This window comes from Epinephelus fuscoguttatus, linkage group LG8, assembly GCF_011397635.1.
Source record: "Epinephelus fuscoguttatus linkage group LG8, E.fuscoguttatus.final_Chr_v1".
In the NCBI taxonomy this organism is placed as follows: Eukaryota; Metazoa; Chordata; class Actinopteri; order Perciformes; family Serranidae; genus Epinephelus; species Epinephelus fuscoguttatus.
The window spans coordinates 34,172,335-34,200,228 of NC_064759.1; the positions used below are offsets into that span (position 1 = coordinate 34,172,335).

The 27,894-nt window shown below is 40.6% G+C and overlaps 1 protein-coding gene across 2 annotated transcripts; it reads right to left on the minus strand.

Moving 5' to 3' along the window:
* Positions 1–234: 234 nt before the first annotated feature.
* ibtk (inhibitor of Bruton agammaglobulinemia tyrosine kinase) lies at positions 235–27,655 on the minus strand. Of its 2 annotated transcripts, none has more exons than XM_049584351.1 (29): positions 27,494–27,655; positions 25,716–26,656; positions 25,477–25,573; positions 24,160–24,284; positions 22,039–22,149; positions 19,766–19,936; positions 19,454–19,571; positions 18,792–18,972; positions 17,785–17,908; positions 16,410–16,587; positions 16,065–16,218; positions 14,557–14,941; positions 14,130–14,392; positions 13,957–14,043; positions 13,740–13,822; positions 13,431–13,468; positions 12,427–12,523; positions 12,195–12,296; positions 11,546–11,663; positions 11,178–11,238; positions 10,486–10,613; positions 10,100–10,212; positions 9,793–9,938; positions 9,423–9,541; positions 9,106–9,204; positions 8,680–8,835; positions 6,777–6,977; positions 1,825–1,957; positions 235–1,354 (listed from the first exon to the last, which is right to left on the minus strand). In XM_049584351.1, the coding sequence occupies exons 2-29, from the start codon at positions 26,037–26,039 to the stop codon at positions 1,229–1,231; spliced, it is 4,038 nt and encodes a 1,345-aa protein (XP_049440308.1). In that variant the 5' UTR covers positions 26,040–26,656; positions 27,494–27,655; the 3' UTR covers positions 235–1,228. The 2 variants fall into 2 exon arrangements, with proteins under 2 accessions (XP_049440308.1, XP_049440307.1); XM_049584350.1 differs by having other exon boundaries at positions 14,130–14,413.
* Positions 27,656–27,894: the final 239 nt, after the last annotated feature.

The following is a 27,894-nucleotide window of genomic DNA, read 5'->3' on the forward strand; positions in this document are numbered from 1 at the left end:
AATCACAGGCTGAGACTCAATAATGGTCCTTTGTTCATGCAGGGCAGCTAAAGTGTCAGGAGACGGACTGATTAAATCTTTATTAGATGCAGTGAGAGCTGCATTTTTCACCAAAGCACCAAGTTTCTGCAATATTAAAAGGCAGGAAAAGGCAAGGAGATAATTGAGAAAATGTAATCTCACCTTTCATTCTGTCCACTGCAATCTAAACTTAAACAGAGACAGGAGACAGGATCATTGCACAGGTGAGATGTTTTATTACATGCCATTTTCTCTTCATATCCATACATCTCACACACACAAAAATTGCAACCTAAATCACAAGGTCCGGAACTGGGGTACCGAGCAAACTTAAACTGGCTCCAGGAGAAAAGCTGGAGACTAGAACAACTAAATAATGAAGAGAGAAAATGGTATTTTAGCTGCTGTATCTGTATGCATTAACAAAGGCACACCACCTTCTCTAAAACACTAGTGATAGCTTCAAAGGCTAGAAAGCCAGTTCAACTCAATCATTCACTATAACTGCATCAAATAATGTATTTTAAATATGAAAAACATATTTTGTTCATAGTTAAAATACATGTATTAACTGAGTCCAGCAGGATTGCACTGTCACTGCATGTCAGCTGAAGCAATCACTCAAAACAATGAAAGTATCAAGAAGACAAAGGACCATAAAAAGAAACTGAGCATGCCGCCTTGGTAAATAGCTCTTAGTACAAATGACGCTCTGCCGCGGTTGATAATTGGCACTCTCACTTTCTTAATCACATTGAGAGCTTCCAGGTATTAACACAAGCCCTCAAGGTGATGTCTTTTGGACCCATTTTGTGGCTTGAACATCTCCATTTCTTTGGCAACTTAAACTTCACATACATATTTGGGAAAGTTCCTTACTTTAGGTATCACTGCTTTGCCAAGTAAAGACCCCAAACTTCTCTTCAGGACCACATTCAGTTATGAAATACACTCACTCCGTCTCACTCACTCATAGAAACTAAATGTTGAGCAGCAATAAAAATAAAAGTAACACTGCAGAGACAAGCATATAATTGCATCAGACTCATCCCACACTGGGCTAAAGTCTGAGGTACATCTCCACACAGACTGATGGAGCTGAGGATGTTCCAGGGAAGCTGCAGCTGGGACGCTGCCAATGATACTGAAAGATAACTGCAGGGGATGTTCTCACTTTGATGCTATGTAGCAGCTGTGCTGTTAAACATTAGTGTTTGTTCCAGGTCGGGGCTGCTATAGGACCTCTGGAAGACCTCTCCACCACTATCAGCTCGTCGGGGTTGTCCCGCGCTTTATAGTGGAACAAAAGGTCTTGGATTGCCCGCTCTTCAATCTACAAGGACAGAAAAAGACAAGAAAAGGAGATTGGGAGATATTGTGGGTGACAAAATCACAATTCATTGGAGGGTAAAAGAGAAAACGCTGACACTGAGAGCATAATGATAATAAGAGTGTTTTATGTAATGGCAACCAGAAAGCCATAGGGGAAAAAGTGTTTTGAGAAGGAGCTGACAGAAGCCTGGCAGTAGCTGGAGAAGAGCAGAGAGGGCTGTCAAAAGACAAAACTGGAGGCACCTCATTTCTAACCAGCACCGTACACAACGTGATGCTCATTAGATACATGCCTGCCAGCTAGGGATAGAGGATATGCATGCTGTGGCCATTAACCACCCTAAAACACCACCATTATATTTTCCACTTGGATGCTGCTAACATGAGCTATACATTCAGTCGTGGCAGGAGTGTGGTCTGCATGTGTGGGTGAGTGTGCGAGCGCTAATGCACACAGACAACATGCGTTACCTGGATGAGCGCCAGCGGCTTCTCCCGGCTGCGGATCAGTGCAGCTTCCTGCTCCTTCTCCTCCTCCACGATGGAGGCAAAGGTCACCAGGGAGGAGGGGGGAGGGCTGCCCACTGCTCCTAGCACCCAGGGCCTGAGGGGAGAGACGGGTGACACAGAGAGAGAGAGAGAGAGAGAGAGAGAGAGAGAGAGAGAGAGAGAGAGAGAGAGAGAGAGAGAGAGCAAGAGAGAGGATAGGTATCAGTGCCTGTTGCTGTGATAGTGAAAGCAACAAGAGTTGAAGTGCATGGGCAAAGGTTGAGTCAACTACTACTGACAAGCTTCTGTGTGTGAACGGTCGCCTGGCCACCTGGACTTCACAAACCTCTTACATGACTGCATAACAAGACTGAAGTTAAAATAAATCTCTATCATGAAGCCCAGATTCCATCAGAATAAAAGTATGGAGACAGCTGTTATTAAAGTTTTAAATGATTTTTGCATAAGGACAGATGTCAGCAAGACTTTTGATTCAGTGAATCTCAAAATATGGTGGGTTGACCGGAAAATCGCATATAGCCAAGGGGATCGGATTCAGATATGATCTAAACTAGTTTTAACTTAGATCGGAAACTTTTTGGGGTCTATTAAAAGTTCAGGTCTAAAGAATATAAGACCTCATGCGGGGTTCCACAGGGTACGATTCTCAGTCCTGTTATAATCAATCTTCATATGCTTTCAGTCACATGTAGAGCATGTTATTAACAAAAATATTTGCGGTTATAATTATGCATAAGATACTTAAATTTACACCTATCCCTTGCTTCTAATGACATCCATCCTAATGCAAAACTGATGCAGCGCATTGACCAGATTAATAATCTGATGTCCCAGCACATTCTCTAATTCAACAGAGACAAAGCTGGAGTAACATAAATGAGGAATCTGGGTATCCGCATACTTTTCTTTGGCAGTATTTTGGGGACAGCAGAAACAAGCTGTGAACAAGACAATGACATATGACCAACTTTAAAGTTCACGTGTCAAAAATGTTAGCAAACAGCTGCCAATTAGGGCTGCTCCCTGAAAGTCGAAGATCTAAATCATCAGTCAGAGACCCCTCAGTCAACTCAGAGTCCTTCAAGTCGAACCCCAACTGTTTGTTTGAGCCCCCCGACAAACAAAAGGAAGCTCCTTTTCACATTATGCTTTATTTGTTTGCTTTTTGTCAGTCAGTGTACTACTGGAGATGTTTCTATCCCCAGATTTAGCTGCAGGGTGAGCATTCCATTCCTTTCACCATAATTGTACATGGAAAAGGACAAAGGAATAATCAAATAGTCGTATTGAACAGCCAAATCCAATTCTACTGGCATAATTCTGAGTCCAGTGCGGACCTACTGCAGTGTTTACTCATCCAGCAGATACGAGCAACATTAACATTCACAAATGTTGCATTTCTGGCCACCCAAGCTATGTAAGTCCACTTTGTTGCTACATTTGTCTACAGATTGATGCTGGGCCCGTTTAGCTTTTTCTCTTAAAACAGCTGCCTGCTGTGAACGAAACACTACAAGACCGCTGAGAGTGAACCAAAACTGTTAAAAAAAAAAAAGTTGCAACTGGAAAATCAAAACAATGACTGAAAAGATGTAATAAAGATTCACAGATCTGATGGAAACTGGATGGAGTTAGGTGGCAATTCTCAGTGGATCCATCTCTGCCACAGACTAGAGTTGCACAATAATCAAAATATTATTGAAACTGCAATATGGCTAAGTGCAATATCCAAATCACAGGTAATCACAATGTAATGAATCACAAAATACCATTAAAAATGAATAATTATGGTGCAACAGAGACATTCCGGCCGACACATCATATTACAGACTAGGGCTGCACCCTGAACATGAGAATCAGTTTTTATTTCTTAAGTACTTGACTTAAAACTTAAAATGATTATGACATGGATTTATTTCATCACTGGCATAATATGCAGTTTAGATAATTACTGGCAAATGTATTTTTTGCATCAGTGTGGGGCGAGGAAAACAACTGTAATGAGTCACAGACTGTAGCAATGGTCTATAATGTTCATTTAGGCCAATTTCTCACTTGTGCATGCCTGTTTCATTAAACAGAAAACATACAACAGCCGAATAACAACATTAGATGACATATGCGGTATCATTGGTGGTGGTGCAGAAAGTTAAAGTGACTAATACTAACAGAAAACACAATCCGCATGTTGGTAATCCTGATATATCATGCTTGGGTGGGGACAAAAAGTTAAGAGGGCAGTGCTTTCTGCTGCCGTCTCAAAGCACTCCGGGATGCTTTCACTTGGAGTGTCTGTGTGCTGCAGTTGCACAACTGTGAATGTCATTTTCACTTCGTAGACTACAGCTAGTTCCCGGGAGGAATCCATGCTTTCACTTCGTGCAGCCTACTTTATTGCGACGCATGTTTTGCAAATTGATGTATTTTTGTAATCGATGGCATTGATTACGTCGATGAATCATCCCACCCCTAATACAGAACAACGGGAACATTCTTGTTTGGTACAGACCCCAGCAAAAATCTCACCATCATCATTTTTTCTATTTTTTTCCAGTGAGAATAAAATGCAAAAACTACCCCTCCCAATTAATATTCTCACTATCATTTTTTGCATATTGTGCAGCCCTACCACAGACTCCGTTCACATCTCAGTCATTCGATCCACTATTATTACAAAAAACAGTCATTATAATTGCTACAAAAAGAGACCAAATGTGCGTGTACGTGAAAAAACTACATGCTGTTATTACCACTTAGGCAACTGTAATAGTCTGGGTCCTGGTTAACCTCCCAATATGTCTCATACACAAAAAAGAATCCAAAATCTTACTGCTTGTGCATCAGTAACTACATGGTTTAGGCCCAAAATATGACCTGCTTGTGCAATGTGAAAACATCCAGACCCCTTAGATCCTCTGCACAACATTAGCTTGATGTTTGCAGAGTTGGAACAAAGATCCGAGAGACTTATTTCAGTTACAATGTGCCACACATGTGGAACAAATCTCGAAATGATCTAACAATTTCGCTGCCTTCTAATGTTGCGTTTACTGCTTTTTTCCTTTTAGTCGTTATTTTTACATCAAGACTGTCCCTAAATTTGTATACAAGATCTTTTATTTTAATTCAGTCTTTTAAAGTTGTTTTAAAGTTTAAATGTTTGTACGGCACATTGAAGCATGACTTGTGTTGTATAAATAAATCTGCCTTTACACGCAACTAAGAACATTTTCCTAGGGGGAAAAAAAAAAAAAACGATTGAAGAAGACATTATTTTCCCTCTGAATATTTATCTTCTTCTACTCTGAAATACATAACCTGTCTTAGTTTTTCCCCATTCCGTGAGGATCCTGAACATCTATTCGACATGACATGTAAAATATATGGATGACACAAGCTCCCTGCAGTCTGATTTGTGTGTGCTTAAAGTGATCTCTTTTTCACAGCTGCTACGTGAGGGTTGGAGACATGCTGCATTAATAGTTTGTTATAAATGCGTCCAAAAACATTCCTAATCACTCACTATGATGCATGTTAAAGCTATATGGAAAATCTGTGCTTGCGTGTGCTTGCTAATCTGGCCAAGAGACACCTCTGGAAACATTCATAGAAGACATAAAGAGAGAGGGGAAAAAAAAAGTCTGACAAGATTATAAAGGCATCTCTATTAATTCTGACTAGGGATATGGAAAACGTGTCCCAGAAGGCAGAGATGAGAATATACGAGGTTGCCGCTGCTTCCTGAGCCTTGAACTCTTCCGTCTCTCTGCTCATCCAAATACCAAGAGGAACCTGAGACCTGCTCCCTGTTCTGTGTGATCTGTTGTGACATAAGGGCTGCCCTTATCAACACTGATTAACATCACCGGCTTCACTAGAGTGACTCACACAGCTGTTTAATATCTAGAAGTCTGCTCTAAAGATTACCCACGCTTCATTCTGCAAAGATACAGAAGAGGAAGTATGATATCAGATAAAAGAGACATGCTTTCAAGAAGCTGGGAGGATGAAGTTCACTTTTAAGACCTGAAATGGCCTGACTCTTCCATGGTTGAATTTCTTTTAACTCTCTCACACACAGGCCTGCATCAGAATAAATATAATAAAAGACAATCTGCCTTGATGGACAACAGCGGTGTGTAATTCAACTAGAAATGCATATTTACAGACTGGAGCTCACACTGCTGTGCTTGTGTTTGTTGTGTTTGTCCAGCTGTCGGCGGATGTTGTAAAGGTCACGGTGACTCAGTGTCTGCGGGCAGGTCAACCCAGCTGCATCGGGTCATTTAGAGCTGTTCACCTCACTCTGACCAGAGTGTCACGCCTCTCTCAATCTGTCTAACTAGAGGAGATCCTGTCAGTCAGCACTGATATTCAACAAGTTGTCCTGTCAAACTCACAACTCAATATTTTATCTTTTTTATTGCCCTCCCTGGAGAATCAGTCTCAGATAAACACTCATCATTACTTCCCCTTTCATTTCTTTATCTCAAAGCCAGTATATGTTTGTGCCAGGTCCATTTTAAATCTCTAAGTGACCTCATAAAATAAAAAAATAAAAAACTTTTCTCAGCCTGATGAGATGAGAAAAGAATTAGCATGGATATAATTTAGGTTTTTTTAAATTAAGGCTTATATTAGGCATTGTAATGAGGTTAGTTAGTACTGAAGAGTTACAGGAATGACTCTTCAATTAATGTGGTAACTTGTATATATTGTGAGAGAGAGTGAGTGAGTGAGTGAGTGAGTGAGTGAGTGAGTGTGTTGGAGCGGGGCTACTGATTCAAAAAAACCTAGCATCAGTTCAGTGAAGACACCTCAACAGTGCCACCAAGTGGAAAACAGCTGTACAGAACAGCAACCTCTTCTCTTGTGTGCTTGTACCCCAATGTGTGTAATGTATAGATGCTCACCCAGTGGGTCTCTCTGGCTCGCTGCTTTCGGCACATTTGAACGTGACCCTCCTGGCTGCAGGAGTAGGGGTGACGGGGGACACCTGGGCAACTTGACCCCTCTGGGCTCCTGTTTGTCCTGCTTTGATCAAGCGGTTCTCCTCCTCCTCCAGCAGCGCTCGAAATGAGCAAGAGGAAGGTGGGGACTGGACTGCCGTTGCCCTGCAGATGCAAACAAACAAACAAAAAAAGGCATGAATGACACATTCATTCACAATAAAAGTAAAAGATGGTTGAACTTTCTTTGCTGCTGTGTTGGTGCAGGAATTTATTTGTCCAGCTAAGTATGCATAAAAAGCTTAGATACTCTAAGTGTGAAAACTCATCATTTTCATTTTGATATATTGTCCAGATCGCTATTTTAAATCTATAATGTTAAGCAGGTGAGTGTGTAGGGAGGATTTACTGTCAACAGAAGCCATTACTCTGTAGCCAGAACTTACTTTTTGCTTCCTGCGGAGAGGATCATACTTTATAACTCTCTTAAGTGGATGTGCAGATGTTTCTACCCACAATGAGAGCATCTGACCACACAATGACTACTTGGAACATGCAAAAAAATTTGACATTAATAATGTATTGAATGAGGAATCCTGTTGCAGACCAGATGACATTCTGCCTGCAGTGTGTGCTCTGTGTATACATTCTCAAAGCATGTTTTCAAATGTGTTTCCCATCTGTGTGTGTGATGTCAAATAATGTTGACTTCACATTAAGGCTACATTAACTTCAGGATAAAAAAAAAAAAAAAACAGGTTTCTGGCTTGTTCTCTGTTTGGCATCCATCTGCTTTCAACTTTTAGCTAACTGGTTTATGCTATATGGTGACTGTGTTGTCAGTATGTTCTCTAATGGTGATTACTACCAACTTTGTTTGGACAACATGTTAGTTAACAGTTGCCTACTTATGCACCTAGCCAACACAGAATATTAGCATTCATTTTGAGTTGTGTTTCTGGCCATGCGATGAAAATCAGTTCAACATTTACTCTCTTTTGAGCTCCGTTTCGGTCTCCCCCATCTCCTCATTGAAATGTCTGTCTATCTGCTACATGCTCCACTATGTTCACTGGCTAGTCGCTAACTTTGTCATTTGCTGTTTGGTGCTGGGCAGCTGGTGTAAAATGGGCTTATGAAAAAACAACCACCCGCTGCGACAAAAAAGACATTAGGGAGAGCTATGAGAGTGAAAAACAGTTACTTCGCGACCATAAAAAAAAAGAAACAATTAGCTCAAAGACACCGGAACTCTCTGTAGAGTGACAGCAACTGCAGTTGGGTGATCAGTCTCTGCTCCAAGCATCCAAATCCACAAAGTCATCTTTTATTAAAGGGATAGTTTGGATTTTTTGAAGTGGGGTTCTAAGACAGTAGATGACAGTCAGCATCCCCCCAGTTAGAGGAAACAGACAGGAGTACTGCCACAGAAGCTAAGCAATGTACTGCTGCTGTCTGCAGCAAAACTTATTTTAGACACATAACAAAAGTCTCATAGGAAAAAAACAATCTATATCAGTTTAAGTTAGAAAATATTTACTGCTTTACCCTGCGGTCAGACAGCACTTTCCGACAGGGAACAGAAGCTTATCTATGCTCTCTTCAAAGCCAGACTCCATTGAGAAAAGCATCAACTTTACCTCAAAGAACATGGAAGTTGCTGGTCTATGACTGCTGGTTTTGTGACTTTGGTGAATCCAAACTAACCCTTAAATTAAAAAACAAACAAACAAACACAATGTAGTCCCTTTAAAATTAACTGTCACACCAGTGACCAGCTATAAACCCATCAACAGGAATGAGGAACTTATTTCTTTTAAGTTGTGAGGAGTGGGCAGTAGCAGTCTTGATATTTGGGCTCACTCACCAGGCCTTCCCACTGCTTTTGGATGGGGTGACTGTGGGGGTTGGTTTGGATGCAGTGGACTCCACACTGGCCTCCTTATTGGCCATAGCCAACATCTTCCTCTGCTTTTGGGACAGTTTAGTGGGAACAGGGGAGTGCTTAACACTGGTGCTGACACTGCAGGCAGGAGGAAAAATATGTACTGTTAGCTGAGGGAATAACAGTAAAAATAAATAACGTTCAGTCGTGTGGCAGTCGAGCTTTCCTTCAGATTGTGCAGTATAGAACAAAAAGAAGCATCACATTTAATAAATAAAGCAACAGCTCATCTGTAAATTCACAGCAATTAATCGTTAATTGATCGCCACTTATACCTCCGATCAACAAGTCTAAGGGGTCTCTGTAAATGATTTGTTTGTATATAATATCCTCAGTAAGAATAACCACCTTCCAGGACTTTTAGGAGTTGCTCTGAGAGTCTGCTGAGAGTTGGTCTCCATGTCCATGATGGTTCTCAGATCCAAGACTGGGGGTGGACGAGCAGGACTGCAGATTGTAATAACACAGTCACACATACTACATTGAACATACAGCTCAAATTTCAACACTTACTTATTTAAAAGCATTTCCTACTTTCATCAAACCTACTTCTAAAAATGAAGTGGGAGAATAGAGAGTCTGTTGTTTAAGTCAGGGTACCTTATTTAAAATCTCAAACTGTTCTATCTACATTTTGAAATATGGTTTCATTAAGTCTGTCTTACCAGGGAAGAACCTTGGGGATGGTTTGTGGGGCAGAGTTGGGTGGAGTTGGGAGGCAGACCCTCAGCGAGGTCGGGGTGCTGGGTGGGGTCTTTAGCCTCTGACTGAAAGCCTTCTCATCCTACAAGTGATACACAACAATTATATCCATCATCTCATGTATTTTTTTAATTTTACATCCATGTCATGCAGCCACATTCTTTTACTTATCTAACATGACCATATAATGGCAAATGGAAACTTAATCAAAAGTGATAACATAAGTTAAGTACTACTTAATTACTAGCAGAGTGCTAACTGGACAGAAAAGTAAAAAGTCCAAAAAACACAACATCCGTTCTATTAAGATTGCTGTAGTGGATGGACATTAACCTCAGCTCTGTCATGGAAGACAGGTGACTGCATATCTCGGGGACTTCCCACCCCCATGTAGCTGCCCTCAGAGTCGGATGTGAGCAGCTCCTGCAGGGACTCTGTTGAGTTAGCCCTCCCTGACTTTACCAGGCATGGGGAGACCACTGAAAGGAGAGAGATTGTAGTAGTAAAATCAGTACATATTATACAACAACAATCTGATGCTTTTGAAAGGAGCTGATGGAAAAAAAAGCCTTAGAAGTGGCAGAAGTGGAGCATGTCATGATGGTATTTAATGAAGAACATAACGTGTGTTTGAGTGTACCTGCAGCAGGGGGGCTTTGAATGATATCAGAGAGAGTGTAGCCTCCTGAGCTGTCAGAGCGTCTCCTTGGTTTCTTTTTAGCCTTTACCTTAGCCTTCTTTAACAGGATTTCCCTGAGGGGGGTAATGGAGTACAATCATTAGCAGATATCTATTTGGAGCTCCACATTTAAGATGTTTAAAGGGGATTGCGAGGACTTGCAGATAGTCCAGTAAGCTCCCGCTTCTCTTGAATTTAAGTCTATAAATTCAGCCGTCACAACTGAATGCTCCTTCTGGTCTGTACCCAAATGAAAAGTAATACAAACATCTGCGCAGGAGCCAGATCAGAAGAAAGATAAACCATAAGAGTAAATATGGAGATACTGAACATTTCTGTTGGTGTACCTGCAGGAGTGATCGACTTCTGCTTCTGGTTTGGGGCTGAACGCTGAGTCCAAATCCTCATCCTCATACACACTGAGATCTGGGGCGCCACGATACGGAGTGATAATCCTCTTCTGCATGGCTGGGATCTGAAATTAAAAAAAAAGATCATTAAAATCTGACTCTGCACAAATTTACATTAAGATTTGAGAATTGAGACTGACATGGTGAAATCAATTCAATACTATGTGCATAAGTAAAAAAGTTCAAGCACCGAAATATTCTACTGCAATCAGTCTAAAGTCATAATGCATTCAACTATATTATATAAAACACCACATACTGCACAGAAGTATTAAAGTACCAGAGGTTGCTGCATTCAGCTGCAAGTCATAGAAGAAACAAAAACAACAGTTACTTAAGTTTTTCCCATCTCACCCCTTTTTATTTTTACAGCCCCTCTGACTACAGTCTACTGAAACAACTTGGTGAGATGGATTTTTTTTTTTAAGTCAGTGCAAAGTCTGACAGTCACTACTGCTGTGTTTGAGTCATCTCTTTGACTTCCAAAAAGCTTTTTCCCAGCATAGTATTTAATTACTATTCTATCTTGAAAAAAAGCCAAAAGACAAACAATAAGCAGTCAATGAAGTAATGGAAAGGATGATGCAGACTGGGATTTTTTTTCTCAGGGTGGAGGAGAGGTGACTCACCATCCTCCTGTAGGCTGCAGAAAGCTCCACTAGCACTTCATCACTAAGAATATCCAGTGCTCTGAGGGCAACACAAAAAACAAAGGGGCAGACAGACAAAACACATATAGATCAGAAAAGATATTTTTAGCTCCCTCCTGCAGGGGCAAGTATTTGTCCTGCTGTGTACAGTAAATCAGAATGTCCACAACCTCAGTGAACACATACTCAAGATAACAAACAATGTGTACTTCTCAGGGTACAAAAACACTTATTGACATTCATTGTAGCACTGCATTAAAATTGATACACAAAGAAAAAATGCTGAAATGCTCTAAACCAATTATTAAAGGTCCAAGGGCATTTGAGGTTATTCTTGTGATTCTCACTTTGACTCCAGCAGGGCAGCCATGTTGAGTACAATGAACTGGAGACAGGAGAGTTTAAGCTGCTCTGCGTTGTACATGGTGGCAAACTCCAGCAGCTCTGCACTGTTCTTCAGAGTCACTGAGAAACACAACACAAGCAGCTTCACTGACAATTCATGGAAATCATTTCAAAATGCAACTGTGTCTGGATATACTTTCTATGAATTCCATTTGTAAAATTGTGCTGCATCACATCACAAGAAATGTGTGGTCACAACCATTACAAATGGAAAAATCCAACATCAAGAGTCAAAAATGACTAAAATCTGAACCCGCTGTGTTTTTTAATCATGACTGTCTGTATTTATTGATATAGATGGTGACGTATTATGTTGAAATTACGTTGAGGTTGATATTTATAAGAACACCTGATCAAATATCTCAATAATAATGCTGAATAACATAAGTGAAAGCAGTCAGTATACAACCCCCAGAATTCATGATGATCAAAGTATTTTCAGCTATTCTTTGCTTCTAACCTTAACATTCATGAAATTATCATTTTCATATCATGAATGCAGCATTATGTTGAGATGAAAGCTTGAAGCAAAGAAGCATGAAAAAGCTAAGGGCAAAGTAAATGACAGAGGAAAAGACAAACACAGCATACAGTTCTCAGTGATGACGACCTCGCACATCTCCTTCAGTCGTGTGATCAGCAGCTGGTCAGCCACAACCAATACGTTGCAGACAAACTCTACATTCAAAGAATCTGTCAAGCAAAGAAAGAGAACAGTAGGTGCTTTTAATATGTTGCCTTTTACCGTTTCTGCAAATTCAGCAAAACAACATATTTTAAAGTCAACATGTGCTGCTAGTCAACATAAAACTTGAGAGGCTACCTTTTATGGTGGGAGACTCATCAGTGTAAATATACTCGAGAATGACCTGCAGAATCTCTGAGCTGGTGGGCATCTCCAGTGCAGTGCAGGATGTGGCCTGTGGGGGTGCAGGATAACATAGTTAGCATAGTTAGCACGAGCTAACACAGCAGCAGAAGCTAACATCCAACACCAAGCAGTTAAACAGTACCAACAATCTTACAGTAACACCGAAACAGCTTGACTCTGTCGTTTAACCTGGCACCCAGGCACAGAGCTCACATTCCTGCAGCTATAGTCTCTGCGCACAGCTCTACAATAGCCCCTTTTACACTGCCAGATTTTCCGCGAATGTTGGGCCGTTTGGCCAGCAAGCTCCGAGCATTTAGCAATTTTCCACCTTTTCCATCATATTGGCAGAACCCTTTTAGTTTAAAAAGACCGAGGCGGCCTTCCGCAACGGGAGGGGCTGTTGATGACGCCACATGTGTGAGCCACTGGCGGTGGATAAACAGGAAACTGATAGCAGGAATTTGCAAGCAGTCCTTGCCCTCGCAAACGAAGAGGCCATTAACCGTCAGATGACAGGAACGGTGAAGAACAGGCCGACTTTCGAGAAAACTGCCGAAGGACTGACCAGCTGCGGCTTCCCTCCCATGTCACTGGTTACGTCACACGCTGAACTACACGTTCTGTTACTTGCTCACGCCCCCCATTGCCCCGAAAAAGGCACATTCTGTATAAACAAAAGTAGGTAGGTGGCATTTTGTTTTTATACTGCCAATGCTGAAAGAAGAGTCCTGGCTCTGATTGGGCTTTCATGCAAATTTGCACAATTCCTGTTTAAAAAGGTCTAATGAAATGGAATTTGAACGGTTTTAAATACTTAACTTTGAGATAAAGTTGTGTTGACATGCAGAATGCACAGGGATTAGCTAAATTTGCATTAATTGTTGTGATCGCAACATCCTGGAGGGACAGGTTAATGAATGAGGCAGTATGAAATAAAAAAAAAAATGGCATACCTCAATCCAGGGGTTTCCAAGCATACTGTTGAAGTATTCTGCAGAAAGGATGGACACAAAAATGAAGAAAAATGTTGACTCACTTTCTATAACTCCAAAAAATTAAACAGCCATCAAATATATTTACATGCGGCTATTATTTAAATGGACTAATCATATTTCAACTAGGGATTTTGGGCTCTACATCATGAGGCACACGTGCTGATGAATGACACTCAATATTGCAAAATAGCAACAGTGCATTCTCTATCAGACAGAATGAATGAGAACATCTGTGTTTTTGGGTCTCTGCTGATGTGTTGACCTTACCTAGTCTTGCACAAAGGACACTTTTGTGACATGGAAACTCTTTTCCATCCTCAGATTTCAGAGTGACATCACACAGATAGGAGCTGTACAGACAAAAAAAAGACAGATGTATAAGAAAATCTACATTTTCATGTCAAATATATTGTTTTCCATCTAATATATAGCTGGAACTGTTTTATAGACACAGTACATATATAAAATATACACTCATACGTACCATTTTTTCTGGTAGAATTTGGGTTTGTTGCCAGGTTTCTTGTTTATAACATTGATCTTTCCACTTTCATATTTGACTCCATCCAGTCTGAAGGAACAAAGAAAGCATGATTAACTGTAAATGACATCATGTCTGATTTTGCCTGAGGGTTTACGGCCCACTCTGTCTCTCACCGTGCAGACAGGCTTCCCAGGCCCAGCTTTTTTGCAACACCCTGTAAGGTTTTCACGGGGTTGGCCCCTCCTTCGTTGGCCCCAGCCTTGTCACCTTTGCCTCCTTTCCCCTTCTTGCCAGGCTTGGCACACTTGCTCTTGGCCTTGTCGCCATCGCCTTTGGTTGCAGGGGGAAGGGAGCGGTACACATCAAGGGCTGAGCGACCTCTCAGGCCCAAGTCCTGCAGGCTGCTGATAAGCCTCTCCTGCTCCGAGTCCTGGCTCTGGCAACAGAGACAGTGGGTCTTCATGAAATAACCAAAGTTGAGTCAGAGGCCCAGCTCTACAAGGCTAATGCAAATATGTTGTTTAGACTAGTCTAGTATTATCTGTTTGTTGCTGAGAGCTTAAGTGAATAATATACAAGGGATTCTTTTCATTTCCTCACCTGGTTTTGACCCATAAAGGCCCCTGAGACTTTCGGCCGGGCCCCGTGCACCAGCAGCTCGCAGGAGTCTGTGTAGATGAAGTGCAAAGCATATTCTAGCATGTCTGCTGGGATCCTCTCCAAAATGATCAAATCGCAGCCTACAGCATCTTCACTCTTCTTCACTTCTCCGTCGAGCTCCTCAACAACCCCGCAATGCTCAGACATGAACTGCTTGCGGAAGAACTCGGACCTCATGGACAGAATGTACTTGTGAGCTGGAAAGGTGCGATCACCGGCCTGGAGGGTCACATCGTGGATGCTGTCCATTTCATCTGCCTCTTCCAGAAGGCTCCGAAAATGTTGAGAGAAGGAGGATGGAGAGATGCTGGGAATCTCATACAAGCTGGATCAAAGACACAGGAAGGACATCATTCTACCAAGATAATAAACATTAAGAACACAAACACAAAAAGTACCAACTGTGACAACTGCATGGTAATTACACTGGAGGCAATACATCTTTAAAAGGCCAGGTATCTATTTAAATAGAAACGACAAATGTAGATAGAGCACAGACCTTTTCAATAACATCAAAACAATGTCTATCAGACAGCAGGGGCATACATCCTGTCAAGCCATATGTCGTTAGAGAACAGTAATATCATATAAAAGGGGGAAGAAGTCTCCATGCTGTATCACTGGCTCAAATGAAGCAGTGTGTATTATCAGCAGGAAAGAGATCTAAAAATAAAGACAGACCAGATGAGATCAATATTCCACTATTTTGCATTATGCGGAACCACCCAAGATAATATTCAGTGGCAAATTATTATTGAGTCCCTTGGGGGGGATAATGCTTTTAAAGTCAATCTTTCTTTTGCTTCCCATCAGCTTCTTAATGCTGATGAACCGTAAGATAGGAGTATGTTTTATAGTTAATAAACATTCTTTGTAATTTCTCTAAATACTTTTTACCCACTTTGTATTCAAGTGTTTAACCTGTCCTGATGTTTTACCAGCATACAGTACAGTAAGCCACAAGGATACCAAAGCTAGTCAGACTCAAGAGTGCTGGTAATCAGACATTGTATTAACCAAATATTTTCCGTCACCTCATCAGATGATCCATCCTTCATTTAGGATGCTCTAACCTCCCCTGTCCACTGATTGGCATAACTTCATTGGTGATGTTTGGCTTTCATACCTTATATCTGTCCTTTAAAAGTCACGTTATGATGATTCTATTGATTTATTTCCTGCAGCTCAATAAGTTTTTTTACACTGTTTACACAGTATGTGTTTAAACTTTTATGAGTCGCCTGTCTCGTGTCTGCCTGACAGAGCGGATATGCTTTAACTTTTGCCAATGCAGCCATCTACACTGTCTGCAAAACAGCTTTGTCACACTTCACCTGTGTAACTGGTCTCAAAGGGTCTTTTTAAGGCTTCAAGAATATCTTCAGACATAAGAACATAAACACACCACTGAGCGTAGCAGTTTTTATGCTTCACGCGAGATATACTACCTTGTTTTGGGGTCTGACTGAAGCACTCCAAAATTTCGGCCTTTTGAGTCCATGGTGACGCTGACAGCTCTGTGGACGTAGGGCAGTTTCTCCAGGCGGATTCGCTCATACATTGTCACAGCATCAGAATGGCCACACACCTCCACACTGCCCTCTAAGATTACGAGAGGCATGTCAATGAGACTTAAAGGTCACTCCTTTTATGTGTTAAAGCAGTTGGTAAACTTCAGAACTGGCTACACCAGTTTAAGGTTAGGTTTTTCGAATGAAAATGGTTTAAATAATTTGCAATTGACAATTGTTAAACATTTATTATGCAATATACCATGTTCCTAAATACCTCACCTTTCTTCTCCCCATACTTTTTATATTCTCCAGCCCACACGCCACTGAAGCCCTCCCCCTCCTGAGTCACAAACATCATGTCGTTCTTGCTGAGAGCTATGTCCGACATGAAAACCTGACGTCCGTACGCCCACCGGCACTGTCTCACCGAACTGCCGGAGGAACGCCAGCAAAACACCTGACAGAGAGATGGAAATGGGGGAGGGAGTAAATTTAAGGAAAGTTACACAGACAGTTCTTAGTCACCATTTTCATCTATAGGACTCCATATAGGCTAGCATTCATTGTATAACTGTCTACAAAGCACCACAGGTTAGATAACAATAGGGCTAAGTAAAAATAACAATGTTATACACTCTGCTTCAGTTTCTAAATGTTAATACAGGAAGAGAAGTGAGATTTAAAGGGTAAGTTTGGTATTTTTCAACCTGGACCAAATTTCTCATGTTTTTGTGTCTAAGTGACTAATGGGAACGACAAGTTTTGAAATTGGTCCAGTATTGAGCGAGGGAAATGCAGCCAGAGGCGGCAAAACAAGGTCACCACTCAGGGCACGTTCAGACCGTCAATGTATGTCCAGTAAAAGTGCTTGTATTTGCCACTAACAGGCTGAGACTGTAACGACAATTGTCTGACAGCAATATGAACAGCATCCCTACACAAATAGACCTTTTTTAAAGAGTAAGATTTTTGTTTTTTTGTTTAACCAGAAACAGCCCCAAAATTGTTATCACCAAACCCACCAGACATATGTAAATAAACAGTAATTTAAGTGAGTATAGAGCAAATGTATTTTCATGTCTAACTGGGTGAAGTAAGAGTTTTTATTTTTTCAACCAAAATGGAGTTTCTTATCGTTGAAACCGTGAAAAGACTATTGTTTAAGTTCTATTTTTTAATGTCACTTTTGAATGTAGTGTAATTTACAATGATAATATGACTGTTTTTTTAATGGAGTATGGTGGAGGTAGCAATTTTGGGGCTGTTTCTGGGGTAACAAAGAGTTACTTACTCCTTAACAAAAACATCCATCTCTTTAGGGATCCTCTCTCTAATGCTGTTACTTGGAATAATAATCTAAACAGTGGAAAAAACAAACACTTTTAGTAGATGTAAATTTGCGGATTGCTGCCTGTTTTGCTGCTGTGGGCTGCAGCATTCTCGTTAAATAAGGGGCCAGTTTAAAAATTGTTGTTCCCATTAGTCACATAGACAAAAAAATGTGAAAATGTGTTCAGGTTGAAAAATACAGAACTTATCTTTAAGTACAGTTTAACTGATTGCAATTGATTTAGACCAAATTATGCTTCTCAGCAACATGTGTCTACATATGAGAGTAAAAGCCTTTCCTCTTGTACTTTCTAAATGCACTTACCCTCCCAGCTTCATCTAAAGCCAAGATGGTCACCTTTTCCCCTCCTCCCTCATTCAGGATCTGTGGAACCACACGATGGTCCAGACTACCACCGCTGACCAGAACCTTCTTTATGTTCAGCTGCCTGAGAGAGATCAATCAAAAATAAATAATCAGGTAAAAAGAATACTAAGTGTCAGACTGAAAGCATAAGTATAATACAGTAAATACATTTGTCTATCTATGGATCAAGATTTTCATTTCTTGGTGGAAGATCCTCATTCAATTACCAGTCCTTATTTTTCTGCATTCAAGGAAATCTAATGTTATTGCGCTTCAACAGACAGGCCTGCACTGAACCTGACTTCCCAACAGATATCTGCAGCACTATGCAAATTTAAAAAGGAGATAACTGTTTCCAGTTTAGTGGGTGATTTACTGCATGTTGCCATTTAAATTAGGTCTGATTAGAATACTGGAGGGGATGCAGCACAGACTCTGTTGGCATGAAAAAGCTGCACATATCAATAACATCTATGAGCACAGCATACAGCGTTTAATTCTTTACAGAGACTACATCTTTACATATGCCTGACAAATACCTGCATTACTGGGCTTTGTCTGACATCACAAGATGCAGTCCTTTGTTGGTTAAGAATCAATAATGGACCTGAATAAGACATATGCCGACTATTTCTCTAGTGGCATGCTGGATATTAGAGGCAGACCTGCTCAAAATCAATGTAATATGTGTGTTTTATAATTGCGTGTGTGAGTCAGTCTTCAGCTTGTGATTTTATTGATCAGTTTGTTTCTTTCATTGCTCTGATTACATGTGGGAAATACTATTATGGAAAAGAAAGAAACTAAACTGAGGTCATGTTCATTTTGTATGCTGTCTTTTAATGAAGTGGGATCTTCAATCAAAATTAAAAAAAATTTAAGAAAAGAAGGATTCAAGGCCAACTGAGTCTTTATTATTGGTGCAGTGTAATGAGAGGTGTGTTAAGTTCTACTGTCCCATTCACCTTGAAGCCATTTTCTTGCACTGGTAGTCAGCCAACAGGTAGACATCCCCCTTCTCGGTCACAACCACTGTTGCTCCATCACTAGCTGCTGCCATAGCTATGGTGACATCCTTGTGGTGCAGGGCTGATACCTGTCGGGGGGCTGTCACGCACTTCTCTCCATTAGGATCCAGCAAGTAACCTGGACATCAACACCGAATAAAGTACAAAATACACCGTACATTAACATACCAGGTTACCAATATATGGTGTGTCTTTGTGTGTGTGTGTGTGTGTGTGTGTGTGTGTGTGTGTGTGTTTTTATTTTTTTTATTTTACAAGTAACATTTATAAAAATAAAATCACATAATAGCCTTTTGGGTCATTGACCTCTGACATGGTGGAGGGTCTTCCTTCCCCACCAAACCTCCTACAGAAGCAAATAAACATTTGTACCATACTACCATTGCAACAAGATCATTAGCCATGCTTGCATGCTAAAAATATTAGCTTCAGCTTTATTTTCACACTGGCACGGTAACACTTTGGTGTACACAGGGCGTGTGTCTCATTTTTATCAGCTCCAATTTACCACAGCTTATAGGTCACATTTGGTATCTCAAAAGCAGTGCTATTTTCTCTCATAACACTGGCTTTGTTGACATGTCAATGTTGAGACTTACCCAACTGGCCTCCATTGAGTCCCATTGTGTAGACTGCCTCTCTGGTCCACAGCACTGTGTGGAACCTTCCCGCTGCAACTCCAATCACTGTCCTGCCTTTTAGCGTCTTGGAGAACACCTACATACACAGCATATCACAAGGAGAATAAAACTCTGGTTTACATAAGTTAAAAGTTTCTAGATGAAGAATTCCAAGCACATCATCTCATTCACCAAAACCACCAAATCTCTTTTGGCAAACAAACAATGCTTGTTACATATACTGCAAGCCGTCATCTGCCCCTTTCCGTTTCCATCCCTGCTACCTCTTACCTGTTTAGGGACGTGAGCTGAGCCTGGAGGAGGAGCCAGGCCGAGCTGGTGGAAGGTGTTGAGGCCAAAAGTGTAAACGTAACCTTCTTCTGTCAGCACCACTGTGTGGTCTTTAGCTGCCGCCACCTGGGAGCAGTGGTGGGACATCAGACCCTCCACCATCCGAGGAATCTGGGGAGAGGAGCGAGAAGGAGGAGGTCATGAGAAACGAGTGAGTGTACAAACAGTTTAACAGTTCAAGCTCAATGTATCAGTTTGTGTTTCACTAATAAAGCGATTGCAGAGTTTTCTGTGCATTTACTCCTGACAGCATCCAGTGCCTGAATTTTTGGCACAAATGCATCCCTGTGTATAACAGTGCGTTATTTATAACTTTTTTGCCAGTTATTCTGCCACTCAAATGGCACTGTCACAGCAGGAGCCCTGCTGTTTACTGTTATGCCAAATTCATTTGCTGAAAAAACTAATTTAAAAGGACAAGTCTGGCAATAGCTTTGTTTTCTCATTGTCAGCAAATCCCATGAAAAGAGCAAAACAATCAATGAATTGATCTGCTAACAAGTACTGTGGGTGTATCCAAACCCTGATATATCTTATTCCTCTGTGCCATGGAGCTCCATAGTTGTTAAAACATTATTAGAAATACACCAGTGACCCCCACTGCTACACTGATAAACATGTTCCTTCTTTACAATCAACATAAGTGCTGTGGTTCATTTTTACAAGTTTTACAAATTATCAAATGTGTACAGGGTGCTGCAGGAATGAGTCCAAAAACAGTGGAAATGAGTTAGCATTTTTGCACTCCCTGAGCCCCCATCTTGAAGTCAGTGGGTTTTTTTTAAATTGGATTTTGGTTAGATGCCTAAAATAAAGTCTGTGGTAAACAGAGATTAATAGACTTTCACATTTTGTTCTCCAACATGAAATACTTCAGTTAATACCCCACTTGTGAATTTTCAAGGTTTTACGTGGCTAAAGTAGCTAAATGAGACCACAGAATGTCATAAGGCCCAACGAGGTTACACAGCCTCTTTGTAGCCATGCAACTAAAGTGTAGTTCATTTATAGCCTGACATTAGCTTTTTACCTCTGGTGATTGAATTTAGGCTTCACAAATCACAAAGTGGTGTTCATTTGTGAAGTTTATACGGCTAAAGTATAATAAACTTTTGTGTGCCACAGATGTTATCTCCTGCAGTAATTCAAAATCAAATGGAAAAATCCTGTTGCCTTTTTTCTGTGTTACCAGGGTGACACAGAGTTTCGAGCTGGCCTACAAAATAAAACATCATCCTTGCACCACTCTGTTGCAGAGGAGATGGCAGCGACTGCTCTACCTTAACTGATTAAGGCAAAATCCATGCAATTCAGAGCCACCCACCATGTAATGCCTTAAACAATTTAGCAGAAGTACTTTTTAGACTTCAGGTTCCAAAAGTGAACAATCACATTTAAAAATACATTATTACTTTGTATTTAATTACAAACAATTGAACAATCATATGCAATCCAGTACAAAGACTGTGCCACATACTCTTCCTTTATGAAGCTAGAGTACCATTTAGATCTGTTAAACAATTCTCAATATAATATGTGATCCAGTTCATCAATACTGCAAGTACAACCCCAGTGATGAAGATGTAATTAAATTAACATCTCTCTGACAGTGTCAATAAAAACTGAACATTAATATCTTTGTAAAGGCAGAACTGACTGAGTTGTTATATTGAACTGTATTAGATTTTACTGTTGCACCTAATAAAGTGGCCACTCTGTGTATCTTTTCTTCGGAGTGAAGATACTTTAGAAATAGCATTTAAACACTGAATCTTAGGAAGTTAGTCTCCAGCATCAGCAGCCTCAGGCATTTAACCATGGAGACAGAAAACAAACACATATCCACTGAAATTTAAAGTCTGAGTTAGCAGTATGCGGCTGCGGTCTGGGAGGAACCCACACATTTATCAGTGGTGGACAACATGACTGATTGAAATTGATTAATCAGTATCTTCTAACAGGCCTTTAAAGCCATGATGTGCAAACAAGCACAGCCTATATTTAACATCCCTCTAATATAATTCCTTTTTGCAATTTGACAAGATGGATAATTGGCCTTTTCAAGTGAATCAACTTACAAACCCTCTGCTTTAAAATGAAAGCAGAGACATCAGCTCACAAATCCTTTATCAGTTTCATATTCCTAACACTGAAAAAGATAACTGTACATACAAAAATTTTAAACCCATATAATGCCCTTTAACAAGTCTCACCAGGTAAGTCTGTTCATCTCCGTGGCCAAGTCGTCCTCCCTGTCCATGCCCACAGGTGAAGACCTGGCCTTTCTGAGACAGGAACACAGAGTGGAACTTACACAGGACCACCTGCAAGAAGAAGATCATCAACATCAACAACATCAACATGACTGCCATTTTTCCATTTTTGCTTTATATTAGTATTTCTTCTTCTTCTGATTGATCGCCCAGCCCTATTTAATACACTGTGTTACCTATTTTAAGGTTAAAAGAAAAAGTCTGAAGTTTGTGCTGATTGAGGCTCTTGTCATTATAATTTTGACCTCATGGCAGAGGCTGCGATGCATCTCTTTCCATGTCCCTCGGCCAAGCCCTCTTGTAGTGATAGTAAAACACTATACCAATAAAGGCCAGGGCACAAGTGGAAAAGCAAACATCATTACTAATGCATTGCTACCCTCAAGCTTTCAATAGAGCACAGGGATGTTCCCCAAAGTATCACATTGATGTGGACATTCACACACATGCATACACACCAGTGTAGTTCATTTAATTAAAAACATGTCATTGTGGAATTAATATTTAACCTCTGGCACCTGCTGGCTTGGGCCAGGAAGACAAAGAGTATACACAGTGCAACTGGGTCATTGTGTGGTCATGAAATCAGATCCATCTGTCCCCCACTAGGCTTTATGAAATTACTCTGCACGACAAGTCCTGCATGTCAGAAAAAAAAACTTCAAACACTGTTTCCTCTGTTAACACCAATAACACTGTGACATGAAGCCCAGATTAATCATTTATCAACAAATACACAAACCGCACACAAATACCAAGTCTTAAGAATGGATTATAATGACAACATATCTAACACAGTCATTATTTAATCTACTATAACTAGCATCTGGTGTGCGTACACACCACTGGGGGTAGTTGTACTGCTGCCAGTGGCGCTATTAATCACACTAAGAGGATCCACACAACAAATGCATGAAACTGTAGCCAGGCTGGCACAGTGTGGCAGGATGGTTTAACCATGCACAGACCAGCTTAACGAAAGTCAAATGAAGACTATACAGGAGAAGACAAAGCTTATAAGTCCACACCTGACACACCAACTATGCCCTCTATTTGACTCAAACAACATTACTGATAGTCTCTTGTTTTTTGTGATAATGGCTGTAACTAGGGCTGCACTATAGATATTGTCATCATGATTATAACTTCTGCAGTGAGAACATTGTTACAGACTGTGATACTGCACTCTGAATATACTAAAAACGTATAAAATGACACTGTCTGCAGGCCCTATTTTGTCTGATACTCGCCATGCTGTTATCTCTCTAGGTAGCGTCCAACAATAAGGATTCCCTGATGGTGTGGGCGCCAGTAAAAAGTTATGTTGGGCCAGTAAATATATTCAGTCAGTTGCCCATTTGGACGAGTGCTCCAAAAAGACAGGTATTGGCACTTGGCACAGAGAAGAAATTATCAGTCAAGTTTATCAAGTTTAGTAGTAGGAAATGTACAGCTTAGGTTTCAGCTTGTCCTTAAATAAACACTGCTGCTCCTCAAGAACCAAATAAACATGAATATATACAAGCAAAGAGACTGTGTAAGTCTGAGTCAAGAACTGAGTACACATTAATATCTGTTGTTTATAAATCGCAAGAAATATTGTTGAACGTTATTTCGCATTTTTTTCACATCATGCAGCCCTAGCCATAACCACAAACTTAATTCATTCATCAAACATACAATTTATAACTCTTGAGCATATTCAACATTTACACATCAGTGGCATCACCTTGAGAAAGTATGGGCCAGTGTGAGCAATGCATGGAGTACAAAACATTTTTTACAAAAGATGATTTACCCTGAGGAGAAGGTTAGGTAATACAGGACTCTAGGGAGGGAGTGTTTTGCTGTTTTACCCAGGTGGTGTGCCTTATCTGGAGTACCCATGTGCATTGGCTTTTTTCCTAATGCAACACATGTTGGCACAGAGTTGAAGTATGAGGCCATTACTGGTGTGATACATGTGAGTGGGGTATCGGGGTAGGGAAGCCCTATGCTGTTGGAAAACACGTTCTTAGTCCCTGGAGAGCTGGAAGAAAAACAGCATGTTGTTAAGTCTACCTGTTTGATGTAAACCCCAGTCCTGGCAAACACGTCCACAAGCTCAGGGTGCTGTCGGCTCTCCTGATTACCGTGCCCGAGACTGAAATTAGTATTGTTTCCCCATGTGTATACTTCAGTTGGGTCTGTAATGAGGAAGAAAACACAATTACAAAAACATCCACAACACTGACTGCTTCTACCTCAAGCTTGATTTAACCACTGGTCTTCTGCATAGCACTTTTTATCAACAAGGCAAATTAAAGCGTTTTGCATAAGACATGAAAGGCATTAAGAAAAGAAACACCAGGCAATATAAAAAGACACATTAAGACAGGATTTATAATGGTTAAATAAAACAGAAGATAAAAATAAGCTACGATAGAGTAAAACAAATCCAACATAAGATGTCGTGTTCATCCACAGTGGGCACTACATCCTTTTCTATATAATGTAAAAATCACAAATCATAATGGCTCGTAAGATGTGATGTAGCACAGGGAGCGTTAAATCCCATGCATTTGCAAGTGTGAAACGCATCATTAAAATAGAATGAGTCACCATGACGCAAAGAAGCCTTGTGACTCTTGACAAAAACAAAACTAGAGTCAATAGTCTCACCATTAATGTCGTCATGATGCACGATGATGTCAAGGAACAATGTTCTTTGTAAAGTGGTGTATGATGACCCTACAGGACCAAACCTGTTGGTCTCACAATTAATTTACTGATTTCTTGTTGTTGTTAAATTAGAATACCGTACACAAATGTATGTGCTGTACTAAAATTCTTCAGGATATAGCAATAAAGTCGTTATTTCCACTGTGGTCCTGATGCCTAGGCTAGGAAGCATGCAGACATAGTGAATGACATGGAAATGCTATTAGCAACTCATCTTCACATAATACACAAAAAACAAACATAAAAACATTAATGTTATACAGTCATAAAAGGTCTCTAGTTAACTTTTTAGACTGGGTTGTTTCAGGTTCGATAATTCTACACTATGCTTCAAATTCAAGCCTTAAGTTTCCCGAAAACTCTGGAAATACCAGGGTTGGGTATTAGTGCCAGCCACCAGCCAAATGCTGGTAAAATATGCAGGTGGCTGTTAAATTTACCTCACTCATCAGCCAAAAAAACCCAGTGGTAATCTACTGAGTGGCTGGTAGGTTTTGGAATCCACCAGTCACAGTGCAAGTGAGCAAAAAGGTTCATTTCCATTCATTGGAATTACCCAGTAAAATAAAGGAGTTTTGACCTCTTTTGACTTTTCCCCCTCTCAATGCCAGAAATCTCTACTCAACTTAAGTGCAAGAACTCATCAGCTTTTCTTACCGCTGTTTTTGAACACAACATGTGCTGGTCGGTCCTTCATTGTAAGGTCAAGGACAGAAAGACCTTCCTTGTCCTGAGTGGAGAGAAGTCCTCCATGCTACAACAAAGTCAAGACAAAAAAAAAAGATATTCAAAGCGAAGCCAAAATCTTTACAATTAGCAAGTAGCAATCCTTAACACCTTGAACAACTCAACAAATCTGGACAGCACATTTTTTGGGATGTGCTTTAAATACATACCTTGATCAACGATATGAGACAGTGGATATGTCCGTAAAAAGCGCTGCGATGCAGAGCGGTCCAGCAGGACTCCTTATCCTTCACCATCAGGTCAGCACCCTTATGCTCCAACAGCCACTCCATAATGGCCTTCTTTCCCAATGAGGATGCCATGTGCAGGGCAGTGCGACCATAGGCATCCCGCAAGGTGGTTGCATTGTGACAGTGTGAGGTCAGGAACGCCCGCAGCTGCCCCTCAGAGCCACTTGTTAGTGCGGCCATCACCTCGTCTGCATGCTGCTCTGAGCGGCATTTGGGGCCGCAGTCAGGCAGTGCCAGACTCATCCTGACCTCAGCCAAATCTTCACAGTGAACCCACCTCCCTTGTGTGTAACAAATTTCGTGACAGCCCACCACCCACAAAAGAAAAAACTCAAAAACAATACAATGTAAGGTGACGAATCAAAAACACTGTCGCGAAAACTGTGCACTGTAACAGAGCTGCTCTCCAAGAAGAAAAAAGTAAAGTACTACCAAAAAAAAACAAAGAAAAAAAAAATGTGTCAACAAAAGGTCGAGATGGTTTGGAGTGCTAGAATTGTGCTTGTGTTGAGGTTCCACTGCACCCTAGCAACCCCAGAGCCTTCCTGCGACTCGATTCAGTCCACCATTTCAACCAAGAATTGAACACAAACTAAGGTGCTTGCAGCATGACACTGGTATCAAGAATTCAATAAATAGAAAACCTTGTGTGCATTTTATACAAAATTGTACATTTCAATGTTTGCAAAAATAGTTTCTCCTTTATATATTCTTTTAATCATTTACAAAAGGCAAAAAAATTTCAACCACCCTCTGACCTTCTCATTCAGCAGTCCAACCATCAAACTTGAGGGGAAAGGCCCCCTTTCCCCCCAAAATTCCCACTTTCCTTTTCAAAACTCCATAATTGTAGAGTGCACCTGAGGGAAAAAATGTAAGAGTTATCAGTGGAAAAACAATGGCCTACAGTCACACTTGAGTACTTGCAAACTGCAAACTGCAACTACAGCTTTGTGTACAGGACGCAGAACTGACGTGAGTTCCAAAAGTGCAAGTGCAAAGGTCAGGGCAAGTTTGACCTAATTATAGACTCACAAAGCACAGACCAGCTGAGTTGGCAGGTTTGCAAGACAGCTATTTGACGACGTTGTGCAAATAAGATTGAGGCAAATTTAAATTTCACATACAGTTTGCATTATGGGGAATGTTTTAGTGAAGACAGTGCTCTAGCCTTGGTAAGAGAGGTTCTTAATATTGACTACACTGCAGAATTATGTAACAGGCTAAGTTAGCCATTAGCTTGTTAATTTTCCATTTTGCTTGCAGAATTCAACCCCCCATTTTGGTCTGCGTAATAGAACCAGTTGGTTGAAGCTACTGAAACCTACGTCTTTGGTAGAATAAAATAACTCGCTCCCATTGCCTACATAGATGACTAACTTGCTAGCAAGCTTTACATAGGCACTGACGGCTAACTAACCGCTACTTCACCCAAATATTAGCTCATAGTGCCCAAACTGGATATCGTTATGTCAAGTCACATCGTAATTTCGTATGTATTTTCAATTCTGACAGTTAACTACACGTGTATCCTGGAAAAAACACCTATAAACGTATACGTTTGTCAAATATTGTTAGCTGGCGTTAGCTAATGCTACATTAGCAGCTAACTTAGCTTGACTGACACATCACCGAAAGCTAACTTTGCGTTAGCCAGCTGTTTTGCGAAGGGAAATTAACATCGCAGCATCTCTTACCTTCCGCTAGTGAAAGAAAAAAGATGACATGGAGAAAGTAGCATCAACGACGTACATCCACTGTGTCATTACTACAAACAGAAAACGCTAGCGGTATTTTTCTGGTGCAAATTTTGACAGGACTGAACGCTTGTAAGCCTGCAGGGTAGGGAAAAAACTCGGTAATGTCGAGACTTCTGATTGGTCAGAACTTGTACATCCCGATATTTAATTGGTTTATTTTTGGGGGGCGTTAGCTGTGCTCTGAGTGTGCTGTTGCTGCATCTATGATGTCATAGGAAATTTTACTTTACTGTTTTTATTTTATGGTTTACATTAAAAATATAATTATTGAAATAAAACATATATGAAAACAGGGTGATACAATAACTTACTAAAAACTATACTTCAAAAAATAGTGT